The 18,929-nt window shown below is 47.3% G+C and overlaps 1 protein-coding gene across 1 annotated transcript; it reads left to right on the top strand.

Annotated features, from left to right (window-relative positions):
- Positions 1-1,686: 1,686 nt before the first annotated feature.
- On the top strand, positions 1,687-10,020 carry AMZ1 (archaelysin family metallopeptidase 1; the record flags this gene model as incomplete). The annotated part of the gene is made up of 6 exons (XM_082006607.1): positions 1,687-1,990; positions 2,631-2,798; positions 3,650-3,778; positions 4,119-4,282; positions 5,608-5,784; positions 9,451-10,020. The coding sequence occupies 6 exons, from the start codon at positions 1,687-1,689 to the stop codon at positions 10,018-10,020; spliced, it is 1,512 nt and encodes a 503-aa protein (XP_081862733.1).
- Between the last annotated feature and the right edge of the window lie 8,909 nt (positions 10,021-18,929).

Raw genomic sequence — 18,929 nt, 5'->3', positions numbered from 1 at the left:
TTAGTGCCAAAAAAGATCAGACAAACCGAGTCTTTTTTAAGAACCGCTTATACATACATATATCTTCCCAAGGGTTAGATGCAAAGAAATTCAATGTTAATTTTAATGGGCTGCCACCTTTCTCTTAAGATGCAAACTACCAGAGCCTTCTCTGCACAACTGAGGAAAGACTTTGGCTTTGGTACTATTTTTTACATATTGAATTTTCTTGTTATATTGCTGTCCTCACAGACCACTGAATGCCACTTTTCTGACTAAGGTAGGCTGCAGACCTACTTATATTATAGACTCCACCACTTACTCCTAAAATAAATAAAAAGAATAATGCTGTTATAATGGTGATGGGTGATGGTCAGCAGCTGATACATTTGCTTATCCACTCAGAAAGCTTGTCTGGTTTCTTTTAGGTTAGAATTAATTGCCTAATAGAAGATGATACTTCCTAGAAACCCTGTGCTTTTGTGTGTGTATACCTGTGTATTTTCATTCTGCTGTATACAGGTACACTTACCTGCGGTAGGCAGCTTTGCTCCAAGTACCTCTCCAAAATACTCTAGTTCTGCTTGGCGTGACCTCCTTACAAAACAATGAATATCTTTGGAAAAATCCAGATGTAGGTTAGTCATAGGGGTTGTGTTTCCTCTTTTTCTTCCCTTTCCCCAAGATGTCTACTGAAACCTCCAGAAGTATGTAAGCTGCAATGGGAAATAGGTGCCTGACTTCTGCAGGTTTGGAAAATGATGGCCTTAGAAAGAGCCCTAGAAAAGATATTTCTGGGATGTTGCAAATTAATTTCTTTCTGCTGCAGCCTTTTATTTGCTCCTCATTTACCACTTTACATCATCACCAGCATTCTCGATGATAACATGGTGTGACATGAAGTTATTCATGATGACATGATGGCAATGGGCCTGCACGTATCTTGCTAGAGAGGCAGCACCAGCAAACACAAGTCCCGCACACCGAGTCCTACCTGTGGATCAGGCTGGGCAAACCTTCCCACACCTTGCAGCCCGACAGCAGCCCTGCGAGCTGGCAGATGCTCCGGCTCGATACCCAAGAGTGAGGATTAAAAGCTGTTAGAATCAATAGTGAACAGCTGCTTTCATTGGTGTCAAGGAAGTCAGAAGTTTAGGCTTCTGCTCGATAAATAAAGACCAAGATCTACCTCTTCTTTCCTGCCATGGACCTATGCCTTTGAGAGCCCCAAGGAGTGTGGTTTAGCCCAAGCCAAAGGAACATCGCCTTTTGACATCATATGAGGGCCGGTGCAGCCAGCTACACAACACACAGAGGTATTTCCCGTGTTACTGGGACTTCAGGATAGAGCGGGGGGGGCGAGGAGGGGGAATCAAACTATCAGATTTAATCCAGACATCTAGTAGCAATAATGGGGCTGTGCATTCTTGAGCACCATCTACTGGTACATTGTCCATAAACCAGTGACACAGATGCAGATGTAGAGCACCCTATAACAGCTACTCTCATGTAGACGCGTAGGGAGGGCTCCTGCCCAGCACTCTGTACAGCGTTTATGAGCTCCCAGTCAAACCTTACAGCTGGGATCTTGGGGCAAACTGCTTTGAGAGCAAAGTGTGAGAAGGTTTCCAGGTCCTTCGTGAAGCCACGTGCTGATGCTTGTATCCCCTCCTGCAGGCAGTGCCACAGCCGGTGGGTCTCTCCGCAATGCTGCAGTGCAAACACGCTCAGGAATTCAGCTTCGGGCCCCGGGCTCTGAAGGATGCGCTGATCTCCACCAACCCAGCCCTGCAGGAGCTCTACGCCAAAGCTTTCTCCAGGGCGGAGAAGCTGTTCCTCTCCGAAGCTTACAACCCGCAGAGAACACTTTTTTGCACACTGCTCATCCGGACGGCTTTCGACTGGCTCCTCAGCCACCCTGATGCCCCTGAGGACTTTGAGATGTTCTATCACGCCATGCTGAGGAGGAAGCAGAACTTCTGTCGAAAGCACATTTACCTGCAACCTATAGGTAATGTGGGCATCTTCACTGAGCCACCTGGAAAGGTATGGGAGGGAGGTGGGTGGTGCTGAACACTACTAACATCTTCTAAGGACTAACCTGCAAAATGCAATTGCCACAGCAAAGATAAGTGTAATACTAAAGGCCCTGACATGCCCCCAGTCCAGAGTCACAAGCCATGATGACAACCATCAGTAGATCTCCCCTGTAAATGGCATATCTGCCCCTGGGTGAGTCTTGCTACGAATATATGTATGCACGCATGCATACAGATACATCTATATGTAAAACAATGCTAGATAAAACAGCATTTCTGGAGCTCCATCCCTGATGGTTCATTAAAAACAGCCACCCGTTCCCACATTAATCGTTCTGCACAACTTAAATAGGAGACAACCTTCCTAGCACATCTGTTCTACTAATGAGAGTGTGCTAGTGCCTCGAGCCACCTCTCAGAAAGAGCCCTCTCTTCTCCTCCGTATCTGTATAACCATCTAGAGATGTCTGCCACATCCCAGAGTAAACAATTAACTTCAGAAGGAACCAGCCTTCCTGTTCCCCAGTCGCTGTGGTCAGCCCCACAAAACCCCTTTGGACCACATGGTTCACCCTGGCTTTAAGGAACTGATAACAGAGCTTCTCTTCTTAGACTTAATCGAAGGACCTGCCGGGCTTTCGCTGCTGGATTCCCTCCAGAGCTGCGTTGAGTCTTTCTTCCTGGGTCTCCGCGTGAAGTGCCTTCCCTCCATTCCCATCTCTTCCATCCACTGCTGCTACCGCCACAGCCGGGACTCGGACAGGGTGCAGCTTCACGCAGGTAAGGCCCTGGGAGCGGGGAACCCGTGGAGACATCAGCGTGGCATGCGGGCACCAGCCCTCCCTTAGGAAATGCCTGAAAGAGCCCTTCATTGCCTGAGCAGGGAGGGGATGAGGAAGGGAGTGAAAAGGGAGAAATCCTGTTCCTGTGGAAAACCCAGGACTTTGAGGCTGGAAACAGGAAAAAAAAACAAAGTCACTTTCATCATATTTTCCTCTGCTGTTTGTAGTTTTCAATGCTGTTGCGTTTAGGGCCAGCTCTGCAAAGTGATCAGATCAGCTCCACGGGAGCGCACTGTAGATTTGGCGTAGCCTGAGCTCTCCCATCTCTTGTCTAGAGCCAAAGTAAATTAGTGGCCTGGGTGGCACAGGTGAGGAACTCACTGGCCTTTCATGTTAGGAAATTTGGGTTCAAGTGTCACACAGTTCCCCGGGGAAGTGGGTTTGTCAGCTGCCAAACTCACGCCGCACAAACATCCATCTGGAACAAGCTGTTTGCAGGTACTGCGGGCACCACGTGCTCAGCACAGACCCAGCTCACATCTGAAATGCCTGTAGGGAAATTCTTCTGCTTCCAGGTGCTTATTTCCAAGGGTTAGTACTGAATTCACCTACATCTCTGCCCTTAGCTCTGCTTTGTTTTAAGCCTGCGCTCAGCACCACTTCAAAAGTCAGGGCTGCTCATACTCAGATTTGAGGGGATGTGGTTCTCCACCCGAGATACTGAATCCAGCAGCTCTGCCTACCTGTGGCTTGGATTACATCCTCCTCTCCACTAGCAGCAGAAATTCTGGCTCTTGCATGCCTTCTGGGGATGCTTCATTTTAATGAACGTCTCTTGTATTTGTCCAGATGGGATCCTGAATTTCCTGAAGAACAACAAGCCCATGGATGCTCTGTGTGTCCTTGGACTCACTCTGCTGGACCTTTACCCGTGTGAGACCTGGAGCTTCACATTCAGCAAATTCCTGCCAGGACAAGGTGGGATTGGTGCCTCATGTTCTCCTAGCACAGCGTGTGAATGTCGGCACTGTAACAAAAAACCTTCCCTGGGAGACCGGGATAGCCAAAACTTATCCTTAACATTTTATTCATGCCCTGGTAAGAGGAACTGGGATTTCCCAATTTAAAAATGAGGGGAATTAGGGCTCTTGATCCAGACAAAGGTAACTGAGATGCTACAAACCTTTTGGAAAGTATGTCTCATACATTTTGTGTGCTTGACTGGACTGTGCTACAACAGCTTTCTTTTCACGCTGCCTAAGCTGAGAGACAGTCGTAAGAAAGCCAATACCTTACTTGCGTGCGCTTCTCTTTACAGAAGTGGGAGTCTGCAGCTTTGCCAGATTTTCTGGGGATTTCCCCCAGGCTGGTTGCAGCAGTTTAAACCCACTCACACAGAAGGAACAGTTATGCAAAGTCAGCAAGGAAAGCAGAGACCGGACATTGCCGTTCAGTGCCCAAGAGATGGTCCAGTGCTGTAAGGTAGGACCAGCAATCTCCTGTACCCCATATTTCTTGCCATGTCGGATTAAATATTTCAGATCTGGGCATAATCCATGTCTCAGCCCAGTGCAGCAGGCCTGAGACTCTGCTCCCAGAAGACACAGGCAATCACAGTTAAGTCCACACACTTAACGCAGACCTAAAGAGCTTTGTTTTAGTGCACCGCACAGACACCTCCTACTCCCCTTGCCTCTGGAGCAAAATGTCACATCAGCTGTATAGTGAGGCTACAGGACTTGCCTTGTGTCATGGAGCAACACGGAGACTAAAACCCTGCCCAGCTCCCAGGCTCATGCTTGGGTAATCTGAGTATTTTGCTGATAAAATACTCAGAGGTTAATCAGAAAGTCTAACTGAGTTGTGTGTTAACTAATGGATGGCTGGGAAGGGGTGTCTGTGTCTTCCTCAGACACTGGTATCCATAAGGGGAGAGGACCACTTGCCAGACCTGCTTACATGGATGGATGAGAAAAATACCTCAGACAAGGTTGCACATATATTTATATGCAGATGCCCTTAAGCCCCATTTGCCTCCAGCACATCTTCTTCACGAGCACTGTCCCCCCTCATCCCAGCGTCTGCCTTATGCCCTCGTGCCAGCTCTGCTTCTAGTGTTTCTCCCAAAGCCAGCCCACGCGGAGCAGCCGCACCAGCATCTTCGATGCCATTTCTCTCTGCCTCCCCCGGTGTTTGCTCAGGATTTTCTAGTCTGAGGTCTCTTCCTGTAGTAATTTCAAATGATGTTAGGTGGCAATGGGAGGAGGAGGGGAACCCTCCATCCTCAGCCTTTCCACAGTTGCCGATTCCCAAGGCAGTCATGCTTGGCCAGCTGACTCCAGCTTAGTTTTTGCTTTGGCACAAATATTAAGAGCGTCTGCTTTGGGAGGACCCAGATCTGTTATTGCCAATAGCTTCTTACACATTTCTCACATGGACTGTGCTGCTCTTTTCAGACCCCCGTAGGACTGGTTTTTTCCCCCCCCTTAAAAAAACCCACCACACTGTCCTGGGGTAGAGGAACAGCAGCACTGCCCTTGAGCTCTGAACATACTACCTACAGGGTCTTACCATAGCTGCTTCTAAAAAACACACCACCCCTCCTCCTCCACCAAAAAAATGTGGATATTGGAGTACCTGGGAAGGAAGGAGCCATGTTCCGCTTTCACCTCGGAAAAGCCTGGGCTGAGCAACGACTTGGTTAGACTGTCAGGGAGCAGGGAAAGCGAAACAGCAGAAGATGAAGAGGAGGGGGGAGTGGAAGCAGGACTGACCATGTGCTCCTGTGATTTTTGCTTTCCTGAAAGGTGACCTGTCACGAGATCTGCCACCTGATGGGGCTGGGGACCTGCCGCTGGCTGCAGTGCATCATGCAGGGCGCGCTGAGCCTGGACGAAGCCCTGCTGCGGCCCCTGGAGCCGTGTCCCATCTGCCTTCGGAAGCTGCAGCACGTCGTGGGCTTCAAGCTTGTCGAGCGCTACAGGGTGAGAGACAGACCCACCAGCCCTTCCTGGAGCAAAGGGGATATAGCAGGGAGCAGAGGGGCTCTCCCCAAACCACAGCGCTAAATGTGCTGTAGCAGCGCGTTAAAGGCAGACGCTGCTCTGGGTGCAAGGTGCTAAGGCAGAAAGCTTACACCTAAACAAGGAGGGGGTGTTGTACACAGGGTCCGTGACTAACGCAGCACTTTACGCAAGCTCTAGGGCTTTTGGCTGCTCACAACAAGGGACAGTGCAGCAGTCTGACCGCATTTGTCTACTCCCAAAAAAGAGGCGGGGAGGGCAGGCAGATTTCAAGCCAGAGCAGCAGCGAGCGCAGCGATTCCCACATCTGTGTGGGAATCTATGTGCCAGCATGGTTTTCTGCCTCTCTGGGGCTGCTGGTAACAGGGAGAAAATACCGAGTGCATACTTTGCTGCAGTTCCTCTCTTTAAAGATAGGAAAAAGGATCCCAAATTATTACTCCCTAATAAGCAGAGGGTCCCAGACTCATTTTTTGTCTCTTCTTTCCCACTCATAAAACTGCTAACACCACATTTAGACAACATCAGGAATAGTGCTAAGACACCCTTAGCTCTAGAAAGGGTTTTCTACCTCTGTTGTCTAAAAAGCAGGATCCAGTATCCAAATGGCTGGTGGAATAGAAATAATGTCATCATTTTCACTCAGTACCCTATCTTCTCCCCAGTTAGAATTCCTGTCTGACACACTGTGTTCAGAGACAGGATTTTCCACGGCTGCCTATTTTAAAGTCCGTGGGTTATATTTGTAACAAGATACATGCAGAATGAGAACGGCGATGCCTCTAGTTTCATTCAGCTTGGAATCAGACGCACAGAAGCATGGCAAAACACATGGGGGAAAAGATACACTTGTGTGGTTTTGCTGTTTCTCTGTGCCTCTGCAGTGGTGTTAGACCCATCTCTGACTCTGTTTGGTCCCTGCCTAAATTTCCCAGACCACCAGAGGAATAACTTCTGGTTTATTTAAATGCCCAGCCTGTCAGCATCCAGCTATTGCTTTCTAGAAGAGAACTGCCATCTGCATTAAGCTTTCCTAGAAACATTTTTGCCTTTACACCTGCAGTAAATACTGTAATTGGCTCAGCATCCCCTGGCAACAGTGAACACAAATGTGAAGAGAAGATAACACTTGCTAAACGTCACATCTGCTTCCTTGACAAGGACAAGCTCAGCTAGATATAGCACAAGCTGGTATGAGAGAGTTGCGATAATCTCTGTAAGAGGCTTTGCTATAGCACTGAGAAGAAATGTAAATGCTAGAGATTAATTAAATAGTTAAGGAACATGACAGAAGATGGCACAAAGCACTTAGAGACAATATCAGATAGCAAAGTTACTTGCTGGCCATGTTTTGAGAGGCTGCGTTCAAGTCTGAAGTCACATTTTCCTTTGGAAAACCAGCACAGATCCCCACCTGCCACATAAGAGCCCCAGACGCTCATAATAAATACAGGAAATGCCAGACACGAAGCTGTTCCTCCCCAGGAGCAGGTAACGCACTGAAGTCTGCGACTGAGACAAGGTTACGGGCAGAAGAGCTTGTGGGACAGGAAACCAGTCCTTATGCAAGGAGGAAGAGCTCCCTTATTTATCTGAGTTGCACTCGGACACATAACTCCATTTTTTCATCACAGCTGCTTACTCCAGCATGAATCATCTTGAAAACCGAAAGCAAACCAATTCTCATGGTGTTTCCCCACCACAACCAACGTTTCCACCTGCTGCTTCTGCAGCACCCCAGGCTGTTCCGCACGTAGCACCTATGTTAGTTTGCAGCAGCTACGCTGCAGGAGAAAGCAGTGCTCCAGCTGCTCTTCGGGGCTGGGTTAGCTACGTCCTCGCCGCGGTGTTAGTCGCAGTATCTGCTCTGTCGTAGCGTGGCTGCGCTGCTGCTGGGGATGATAGCGCTGCCCTTCCAGAGGGGTCTGGCAAACTTCCAGTGCCAAAGCTGGAGCCCCTCGAGGTATCAGACAACAGGTTTCATTCTTAGTGACTTACTTGGGGTGGGCATCCTCTTCAGATGCTCCTGCCTGCAGGTGAGCTAAAGCCATGAAGAGGTTATCCCTTTCTAATTAAATATGAGAACGTAAAAAGAGGCTGCAGCCCTACAAACCCTTCCCAAATTTGAGTCAATAAACCACCCAAAGGAAGAGAGACAGGAAAGGTTTTGGAGTTTTGGCAGCAATCTTCAGTCAATTGTCCCCTCCTTTTGACTTAAACAATCCAGATACACTGCTTGAGCACCCTCATCTCAGCAGCTTTTGCCCTTCTTGGGAATTGTGCTAAGCAGCAGTTGTGATTCCTTCCCGGATTCGCTACTCTTGGGAATTTTAAGAGACATTATAAAATCATGGGCTGGTTGCAGCTTTCAAATAGCTTTGCTGTCCCCTTCCCTAGTCTGGCTCCTATTGCAGCTTCTGGTGCTGCCTTTGTTTTTTAAACCCAGAGGGAGGGAAGGGCTATTGGAGGTGGGATGAGGAAGGAGAAAAGTTGTCCCTTTACATTTTTTTCTTGCCCCAGAGAGAGGGGGTAGGGTGGGTTAACTTAGCTGAAAGAGTCCATTTTATTCTTGTATGAAATTCTTCCCTGAGGCTTCACACACAGACTGAAATGAGAAACAGGGCCGATTTCTCCCACCCACTCAATTTGAGCTCTTTATCCTTTCTGTCACTTGGCTGAAGGGAGAGCAACACGGGGGGAGGGAGCAGCGGGGCGCTGCCGGAGGAGGCAGCTCTGCAGGGCTGGAAATCTCCTGCCCGCTTCTCAACCACCACAGCTCACCCTCAGCCGAGCACGTACGGACCCAGCATGGTGACCGGCATCACTCTGCCACCCTTGTCTTTCCCAAAGCAACCGCGGGGCTTTGCAACGGTAGCAGCTGGGAGCTGAAGAAAGTAAAGATGAGGAAATAGGTTACAAGGGTGTGAAAAAAGCTGAAAAACACACAAAAAACCCCTAACACATGCCAACGAGGCAGACAAGGAGATCACCTTCTATCCAGCGAAGACTGGAGTACTGCAGTTCATTCCCTGATGTATAAGGAATAAATGTGCCAGAAGCAACCCGTTATATGCCCCATTGTAGCATTTAATATTTTAAAAGGAAATTGTCTCAGATATTTTCCTTTCATTAATTCCTTCCTGGAGCCCAGCCTTCCCACTTGTGCATTTCAGCTTGAGAGGGGAAGAGCCATTCTTGGGAATAAAATGCACATTACCACGGGAATTAATAACATGATGAAACAAGATTCTTCACCGCTATCTCGGGAACTTTTATGACAACAGTTTCCTCTAGAGAGGCACTGGTTTGGCTCTCACAGAGATCGTACCCACACAGCAAGGAGTGAATTTGTGCCATCTTCCTCCTACCATCTTCGATAATAAGGCAGATACAGTCCACATCTGACTGGGGGCAGAACTGCCACAGATGCTGACTCCAAGAAAACGAGGCAAGAGAGAGCCCCTGCTTTGTAGGGTAACCATGAGTTGCCCGAACGCCTCTTCTGGCAGGGAGGACCATAGCATCTGCAGCTGAGCCACCCAAGATGAGTAGGTTTACCTGACATTGCCAAGGCATGCCTGTTTTCTCTCGTTCTCTAAAATGAAACCTTTTCCCCTCTCACCACAGAAACTCTACGCTTGGACACAGACTGTATTGTCCGCGTGGCCAAGGCAAGAGGCGGCAGACCTGTCGGCCTCGGAGGACATCCTTCCGTTCAGCTCGGACTCTGGGATGTGCTGCGAGAACGACTCTGAGGCTGTGACCTCCTTGTCTGAGCCGCTGACTCCGGACACGTGCAGCCAGGCCCTCTCCATCGGCCAGGAGCTGGAACAGGACGAGCACTCGTGTTCGCTGGAGGAGGCGCACAGCCAGCCCCAGCTCGCCGGGCCCACCAAGTCCACAGACACCATTAAAGATTATGAACTGTGGCTGGAGATGTGCATTGCTGCTCTGGAGAGGAACGTCTCCGAGGAGGAACTGGCTCGGGTAGATAAGGCTGTGGATGCCCTGGCTAAGTGGGAAATGTTTACAGGACAACTGCCTGCTATGAAGAAGGACCTCCCCTTTGCTAGGGACACCACCGGACTACGGAAAGTTCTTGGAGACAAATTTTCCTCCTTGCGGAGGAAGCTGAGTTCCAGAAAACTGTCCAAAGGGGAATCATCCCCTCATCGTTGGCAGTGGGAGGAAAACTAGGCTGGGTCTGCCTTGGGTTGGGCCAGCTTTGCTCCCATAGCTTTGCTCACATTACTGCCCTGCTTCTGACCTTTCTTAGCGCAAGGTGTTGCTGTCAGAGACAAACAGCAACTCCCCACGGGAATAAAAGGTGTTTCTTTTTCTGAGATTGCTAACATATTCTTCACGTGATCAGTTCTTCTCTAAGGGCTTTTCCTGTGCCGGCCTAAGCGACAGCATGACTCCAAACCCATGTCAAGTCCTATTGCAGGCACTTGTATTCAGATGCCATGTTTCATTTGCTCTGAAGTCAGCCAGGAAGAGGTCCGTGCGAAACACAGAAGCTTGGACCATCTGAGCAAACAGATGCAAATTAAACCAGGGCAGCTCTCCCGTACACAGAGCTCTCCTCTGCTTAGCATTTAAGTCCAAAGCACAGACAATGTTTCTCCCTTCCCCTTTCCCCCCCGCACCAAATGTTCATCTCTACTCTGGGCGCTGCCCCCTCAGCTGGAGGCTGTGCTGAGCGCAGCCGAGGCCGACGGGCTCGTGCCAGGAGTAGCGGGGGCGAGATGGAGGAGGACAGGCCCGGAGTCGGCAGATAAAGCACAAAGATCCCTGGCAGCTCGTCTGCCGTTAGTGTGATGACTGTCTTTTGGCGGACACTCGAGGGGATCTCCAGAGCTGCTTCAGTGCAAACAGAGCCAGGCTCAGAGCCGTGAGCTGTACCTGCTCACATCCTCTGTGGGGTGGCACGGGAGAGAAAGCCTTTGAAAACATTGACGTGCTCATAGATTATTAACTTAAAAGGGGGAACTACACATACATTCCTCTCTTTCTGCCTCGAGAAGTTAAAACCCTGTCCCTTTCCCTCTTCCCTGCTCCGTAAGTCACCCACTGCGCAGGAGCGGGTGCTGCGCCAGCACCAGGAGCCGCGGAGCCCGGCCTGCCCGCTGCCGGGGCTCGCCGCTCCCCTCCGGCTATTTATAGCCGGGTTTTCGAGCCCTGGAGCAGCAGCATGCCGGGGGAAGGCTGACCCTCTCCATCCCCAGTTCGCTCAGACCTCAGCACTGATAACGGTCTTTACGGCTCAGGGCTACGCGGCCACGCTTCAGATTTCTCCTGCCTGAAAATAGCAGCAGGTAGGACTGGGTCCAGTTCAGCTGGGAGGAGAGGGAGGGGGTTTCCTTCGGAGGAGCCACCAGCTTCGGCTTCCCTGAGCACTTGCCCTGTGCTCTCGGGGGCCTCAAACCGAGCGGTAACCCCTCCTGCAGTGAGTTTTTGGAGCAGGGAGGGAGAGGATCAGTGGAAGACATTTGGTAAAAGCTTGAGGTTTACGGGTGCAGGTGAGCAGAAAAGATGGTCTCGTAATAAATTCAGCTGGATTCCGGAAACACAAGCAACTTCACATCCGCATGATTCATACGGGGAGAAAAAGGGAGTTCTGGCTTCGGGACCGATGACGGCAATTCCTGGAAACACTTTTTTCCAGGCCGCGCGCCTGGACTCGGCGCAGGCCCGGTGCAGCAAGGCCGCTGCTGCCGCCCTCTCCTGGCAGCCTCAAAGGCGATGGGGTTCTCATCCAAGACATTCTTCCCAGCAGCAGAAAACTTCCAAACAAATCCTGCTTGAATTACAAATCCATGTGCTGCCCCATACTTGCTCAGTTGTTGTTTTAACAGATTTACTATTTTAAGCAAGAGATTACTTTTTGTTCAGCCTTGTTTGCTCTTACTCGATTCTGTACTGGATCGTTAGGCTGAACTTTAGAAACTTTCCAGAAAGAGGCCATCAACTCAGGATGACAATGTTGCCTCGGGGAAAGAGGCAGCTTTCTATCATAGCAAAGTCCAAAGACAACACAGAAAAGGGGTGGCACAGAAACAATTCGACCTGCTGGCAGAAGTCACAGATGGGAAACTCCCTACGTGATACTTGGCTCATAGATCGTGTCAGCTCTGTTGTGAAAGCAGGAGTTTCTGCTGAAGAGTTGCTGCTTACCCATAACGGATATTTTTGACATCATCACTGACAGAACCATCACTTACCAGCTCAGCTTGTCCAGAGGTGCTCCGTATGATGTAAATGAGCACGGCAACTCACAGCTTCACCTACTCGCCTGGGCAGCTCGGCAGGGTCCACAGGCAGGATGCAACTGCCATGACAGGCAGAAAGGGGCTGAATACACTTTTAAGTCCTTAGGCAGCTGGAGGAGAGAAGGTCCAGGCAATATTACACTACAGGTTTTTGTTCAAGCAAAGACATTCCTGTGGAGGTGGCTACTCTTCACATCTGCAAAGGTTTCCAGTGCTGCTGCACGTTACAGCACAGCACAACGTTTTGTTCCCAGGGTCTGTAAGTGGTACTTTGCACTTACACTACACAGACTACACCAGTGCGAGTAAGTAGTGGAGGCAACCTCAATCACAGAGGAATAAAACGTCCCAGCTAGGTTAGACAGAAAAACCAGGACTAAAGCACAAAGGTGCAATTCCTATTCTTCTGTGCATGTGCCAGAGTTGCAGAGGGGCAGAAAACATTGACAGAGGAATTAGAAGTAAAACAAATTGAAGGTAAGCCCCTAAATAAGATTTCCTGCATTTTAAACGGCAGCGTTACTATCAAAGCAGGTTTCCAGGGAGATACTTCTACTTGGAAGCGTGTGGGAACAGCAGCATAACTTGCCGTTAATAACCTGCTGAGTAAGCTGTGGAACAGAAACAAAAATGAGATACTTAGGAGTCATTTTTAGAAGGTCAAGCTGCAGATAACCATCAGCAGGAAGTAGTAGGGTACTCCATATATGAATGCACACCCAGAAGTTACTTGCAACTCATCAGCCAAGATGAGAGTGTTGGTTGCAAATGGTCCAGGAACAGAGTTTCACTGTGTAGCAGGCAGCGGGCAGGAGAACTTGGGTGTTCGTTGTGCGGCACTTCAGGCAGTTTGGTGAGCCTTCTGCGTGAAGACAGGCAGTGAGAGGAGCAGGGCACGCAGATGGGAAAGGCGGCAATTCCCAAAGCGCAAGGGTACCGGCAGCGTGCCACGGAGCTCCCCGCACAGGCCGCGCTTTCGTTTCTCGGCCCCGTGACCTGTGGGTGCCTTGTTGTGACAGGTAGGTGATCCAGAAACAAACTCTGCTCACGGCCTGGCTGCTGCCTTCAGATCCCCCAGCAAAACCAGGTAACTCCTTCCTGAAGCTGCTGTTACCTTTCCTGTAGTGATCCCGAAGGCAGTGGTACAACACCGATTCACGTTAGTCATCTGGCTCACAACATCTCCCAAACCGCACCATCCTGTGGCTACCTAGAGCATCCTCCACGATCACTAAGTAACTCCGGTCATACCCTTTCTGCCCCAAGCTCAAGGATACTTGTTTTCAAGCAACTTCTAAAGTCTACAATCCTGAACAGAGCAGAACACATTCTTTTAATAGCTTTACGAGCCCATAAAGACAAGTATCTTCTCCCAAGAATAAACAGGCAGAACATTCCACTCCTACTCTTAAAACAAGAAGCTGAGAAGCTGCTGTAATTGAAGGGAGTGGGGGTACAATGCAACTGTCTGGGGAAAATAAAAAAAAAAACACCCATCCAAAACAAAACCAACAAAAAACCTGCCCGGACTCCTTGCTAGTTAGGGGTGAAATTGCCTACACCACCTTGCAGAGGTGGGAGAGGAGAAACCTGCATCTTCCATAGACATTTCATTAGCAGTATCCAGCACTTTCTGATTTAACTGTGGATGTGACCACCTCCCTCCCCTAAAAATGGTACTTTTACCTGAAGTCTGTTTCTACTGTGCAAAATTGAGGCTTGAAAGGAAAGCTACTTTTTTCAAAAATCCCTGAACACTCTTCCTAACAACTCTTCCTCCCTTAACACCGTGCAGCTTCCCAAGATGCTGGTCAGTCTTGGGGACAGTGGCAAGAAATTTAGTAATTTTTGTCAGTAACCGAATAAACTTCCTCTGAGGTCTGTACAGGATAATGAGATACTAGACTGGAGCTAGAAACCACAAGGATTTAATTTTTCTCCTGAAAGAGCTCTAATGAAAACTTAAATATTCCTATAACCATCCCAAACATTACAGCTCGTACACTTTAGTAAAAATACAAAGCTATATAGCCCTGCCTGTGTTGCATTTTAGAGAAGCCTCTCCCTGGGGAAATAGCCATGTTTTTGCATTTATCTTCAGAGTGTTGGATTATTGAAATTGCAGAAGAGATTCTCTAGTAGCTAGCCATGCTGATCGGGGAAGAGAAGTCCAAGTTAATATATCGAGTTTAGGCTCTCCCCAGGGTACAAGCATTCACCAGCACTGAACAGACAAACCGACCTGCAGAACCGACTGCCTCAGCCTCTGTTCTTATGGGGCAACATCTGTGCAGCTGAGTTATGGAAGGGACATCTTTGCTGTATGAAGTGAGATAGTATGAGATACAGGAATATTGGCAAGTATGGAAAAAGGGTGTCACTAAGATGCCCTGATTCAAGCTTCCCACCATGTGTTCCAAATAAAAGTTTAAATCCCACTGAAACCAGTGCCATTTAAGCACCTGCTCACAGCTGCTGACTGGGGAAGGACTGAGCTCGGGCAGGCACTCCAGCAACAACACATTTCTAATTCTGATTAAAGCTTTGGAGATTGAGTAATTCAGACATCAGAGAAACTCCAGCAAAACAACCAAACCAAACCCCAACCAGCTCTGGAGCAGACAAAGGTGACAACTTGAAACAACCCCCTTCCCCGTCTGCTGGTCAAGTGTCTCAAAAGCCTGGCATGGCCCCCCTTAGACCACCACCGTGTTCCAGCAGGTATTGCCAGGAAGTGCCCTTTCCTGCTCCAGTAAGAAACCCAGTCCACTTTTTCTATATACTATCTTGTAGGGCTGTAATTCCCAGGCCAGGAATAGGGGTAATTTGCTTTCACAGAGCTGACCAAAGAGATCACTTGGGGCTGCTGCCATTGCTGAGGGCTCTTCAGATTAGAAAGTACATGATCACAGCTGGAAACCTCCGATTAGCACAGACTGAAGTTGCAATTCATCTGCCCTCATTTTCAGAGATGCTGAACACTGACAATACACGTTGTTACCTGAAAATGCTCAGCACCCCCAGGGAAAAAAAGTCAACCAATCCCAAAAGCTTGATGTAGCTGAGGACCTAACATTTCCAATGACTCGTAAAAAGGACAAACAACGCTCCAAGAAGCATTTTGAATTACGTACCTGCCAATGTAATTGATTAGGCATTAACAGTTCATGCAAGAAACAATTAAGACTCACCACAAAAATCTGCCAGATGTGACCTTTCGAAGTGCAAGCGAGGAAAGGTTAACGACATTCCTAAGAACTGGAGCTCAAGTTCTGGCAGAATGGATGCCAGGATGGCAATGCTGTAAGACAGGGATACCGATGACTCTCCAAATACCACGGCACGCAAGTCAGCGAGTCTGACGGAGGGAACGGGCACTGGAAAAGCAGCCAGTGTAGTTCCCATGGGTATGACAGATGCTATGCAGCAGAAGAGGAACCTCTAACAGGTGTTGCCAAGTCAACAGGCTTAATTACCTTCTCTTGCTGAGCTTAAAACACATAAGCACAAACTTTAGCTCTGTCTCCCCTTCCACTTCCCGTCAGTTCTAATGCCTAAGTCAGCTACTGAAATGCTACAGACGAATGAGTTAGAAGTTTTATATAGGTTAATGTTTCACCTGCCTTCAATTCCCAGACACACTGGGGAAGAATGATTCAGACCAGAACTGGAGAGGTGGGAGATACGTAAGGATTACTGAACAAGATTTTATTGCACGACAGCTGTAGTTTCGTGCAGCCCATGCTGTAATTTATTCAAAAAGCAGCTCTCTCACAGAAAATTTTTAAATAAAGCAAAGAATGTCACTCTAGACTCTGTTAAAAGATAAAACCCATGAAGAACAGTATAACAAGTCAAGTTTTAATAGATTTATAAAATTCATATATACAAAACAGTAAACTAAGTCACCAAAGCTATAAAATACACTTTTTACACATCACAATATAGTTTTATCTAGTACACAGTTTTCATAAATTGAAACTATTACAGCAAGTAGCTGCTGCTATCGTGGATGCTGTTTTGGTGCTAGAAAGACACTTATGTGAGCAGTCTGGAACTGTGCTTTTACTTTATGCATTTTTCACCTTCTTTTAGTTTGTCACTGTTTTTAAAGTACTTTCCTGTGAACTGTTAGAAAATTAAGGCTAAACTCAGGCCTTTCTTGCCTAATGCAGTGAATTGGTTTAAAAATAAAAAAAGAACGTTATTGCATAGTATGTGTGTTACAATGCATAGGCACCAGAGAGAAAGTAAATTGCAGGATAAAAGATAACATTAATTGGCTTCCTAGCTACATGATTGTGTCACGAGAGAACTCTGTGTTTTATCAGTTTGCTTTCATACATACCGATTCCATAAACAAGACAATTCATCACAAGAGCAATAAATACTAGCCATTTTGTTAACTGGAGTCTCCAGAAGCACTGTTTAACATGTATCATCAATTCAAGCTCATTACACATGCCAGATAATGAAGTTTGTTCACTGGAAAAACGCTCATTTATCCTAAAGACAGTTCACGGCTTCGATGTGAACGGGAGTTTGAGCACATGTTTTCAAACCTAAGTCCACCAACCATGCTTTCCAAGTCTCGTGAGCTACCAAAAGATATTTCTCTTCCACATTCCCCTTCTCCCCCTCTTTTATTTTTTCTCTCAGCTTTTGTGGCCAACCACCTGCACACAAACTCAGCACAAGAGATCAGTGGGAAGTATTAGCAGAGAAGCAGTGCTATTCAAGATCTGTTAGTTCCCTCATAAGGTGCCGTTTCTCAAAATTTTTGCTCTCCATCAGTTTTAGTTTTTATTGAAATAATGGAAACAGTCTCTTACCTAGCCATTCCCCTGGACTACTTCTCATGCTCTGCTACCTTAAAAGAAAGGTTAAGCAGCTGTTAGAAAGCAGTTAAGATGCACTGTCTGGCCAGAGATCCACATACCATGTTCTAGTAGGAATTGAGATTTAGCACCCAGTTATGAACAGATGAAGAGAGATTTCCAATGGAAGGGCGTGCGGCTGCTAATTCACAGCCAATAGCTCTCCGGAGTCACTCAAAGCTTTTGGGGTCAATGCAGATGGCATTTCACTTCAATACAGTCAGTCTTCAAGCACCATCAGCTTTTGGGATCCATTTAGAAAATAGCTCCCCTCTCTTGCTCCCTTCCAACATACTTTGTCTTTTTTTACCAGAATGCCCACCTTGGAAGTCAGTGCTGCTCTTTTTTTCTCTCCGACTGTGAATATTTTCACATCGGAGAGAAGAGATGACCTTCGGACATATGCCAAGAGCTCGGTTGTGATACAGTCGGTCAAGCCAGGCACAGAACCACTAGCACTGACAATCTAGTACCTCTGTACTCCCCACTCAATACAAAAACAAGCGTATCGACACATAAAGTAACTTCAACACCGCTTTCCGAATGCTGTTAGAAAGATAAAAATGTCAATAATCAAGCTAAACTGTCCAACCACCAAGATGAGCAAAGAGATAGCATCACCTGGTTAGCAGAGCAGCAGTTTCACGTCCAAATATCCTGGCTTTACTCATTTCCATCTATGTAAAAAAAGATTAGTGTTAGAACAAAGAAGTGCCCACTTCACAGCACAAAGCAGAGATCACCCCAGCTGATTACAAAACAGGTAATATTACAAAGCACTAGGTCTTTTATTGTCTTGCCAATTACTTCCTTGGCAGGCTAGACTGTCCTCATCTGGAAGTGTGTGGAGTCAATATTAATTCAGGCCAAGTCTGTCCCAGACCATGCCAGTCTTCCCATCCCATAATGGATGCTCCCTAGAAATCTGTTAAAAACTCATTTACAAAAGCAGGCACAGATGTTTTCTAGTTGCTACTGAACACCCTACCCACCACTTTATGTTACACAATTAATAAAGAGTGTACTGAGGTAAAGAGTTGGCAGTGCTATATTGAAACCCCTGACTACACCATGTGATTCTATACCAGAAAAATGATACAGAAGAGAGGCTACTACTAAACTTACAGGAATCCATATAGTTCCCATCATGAGATCAGCGTTTGGCTCACAGATAAGCTGCACTGTATGAAGGTGTTACTGCATATCACGTTTGTGTCTCAAGCTGGCATGCATCAAATTTTCTATCAACCTGGTAAAGTACTCCTGAAAATTTGGTGACACAAGCAAAGCTAAGTCAGGTGTCAAAACTCACTGCTTGAAAATCAGAGGGGCCTTTTACAGAAATCCTGTGGTTCCATGCAGCAGAATGTTTTTTTTCCAGGAGAACTAGAGAGGTACATACATAGAAAAGACTCCAAACCAAAGACAGCCATCTAAAGGCAGCAAAAGGCTTGTTTTCTAAAATTATATTCTGTGGAAGGTAGTTATGTCACTAAAGAAAGCTGCTAGTTTCTTCAGTGGTTCCATGTCTATCCTTGTAATTTCTTTAATTCCACAATTCTTTGCAGACTGGAGTAACCAGGACTGGTGAATACCTGGGGGATAGGGACATGGGGATGGGGGATGACAGACAGATAGGATGGGACACACTTTTCAAATGCACCATTTTTCATGCCAAAAAACTACTTTAGCTATCCTAGTGGAATTACATTTTTATCTGTAATGCCACACAGATGAGCTCTTCCTACTCCCATTTCACTACAGGTTTTTTGTTGTTAGTTTCTGCACCCTGTCTGCTTGGCTGAGGTTCAGGCTCTAGTTGGCTCAGAAAGCCTGTGAATGGTCATCTTCAGGAGCTTCTTCATGCTTGTAACATGTCTAGTTCTAGGTTTTACACAGCAGTATTAAAAAAACTGAATATATTATCCAGTTAATAAGTAAAATAATCTATGCTGCC

The sequence above is a fragment of the Phaethon aethereus genome (genome assembly GCF_964289735.1).
Source record: "Phaethon aethereus genome assembly, chromosome: 15".
Classification (NCBI taxonomy): Eukaryota; Metazoa; Chordata; class Aves; order Phaethontiformes; family Phaethontidae; genus Phaethon; species Phaethon aethereus.
This window is presented reverse-complemented; position numbering and strand designations above follow the sequence as displayed.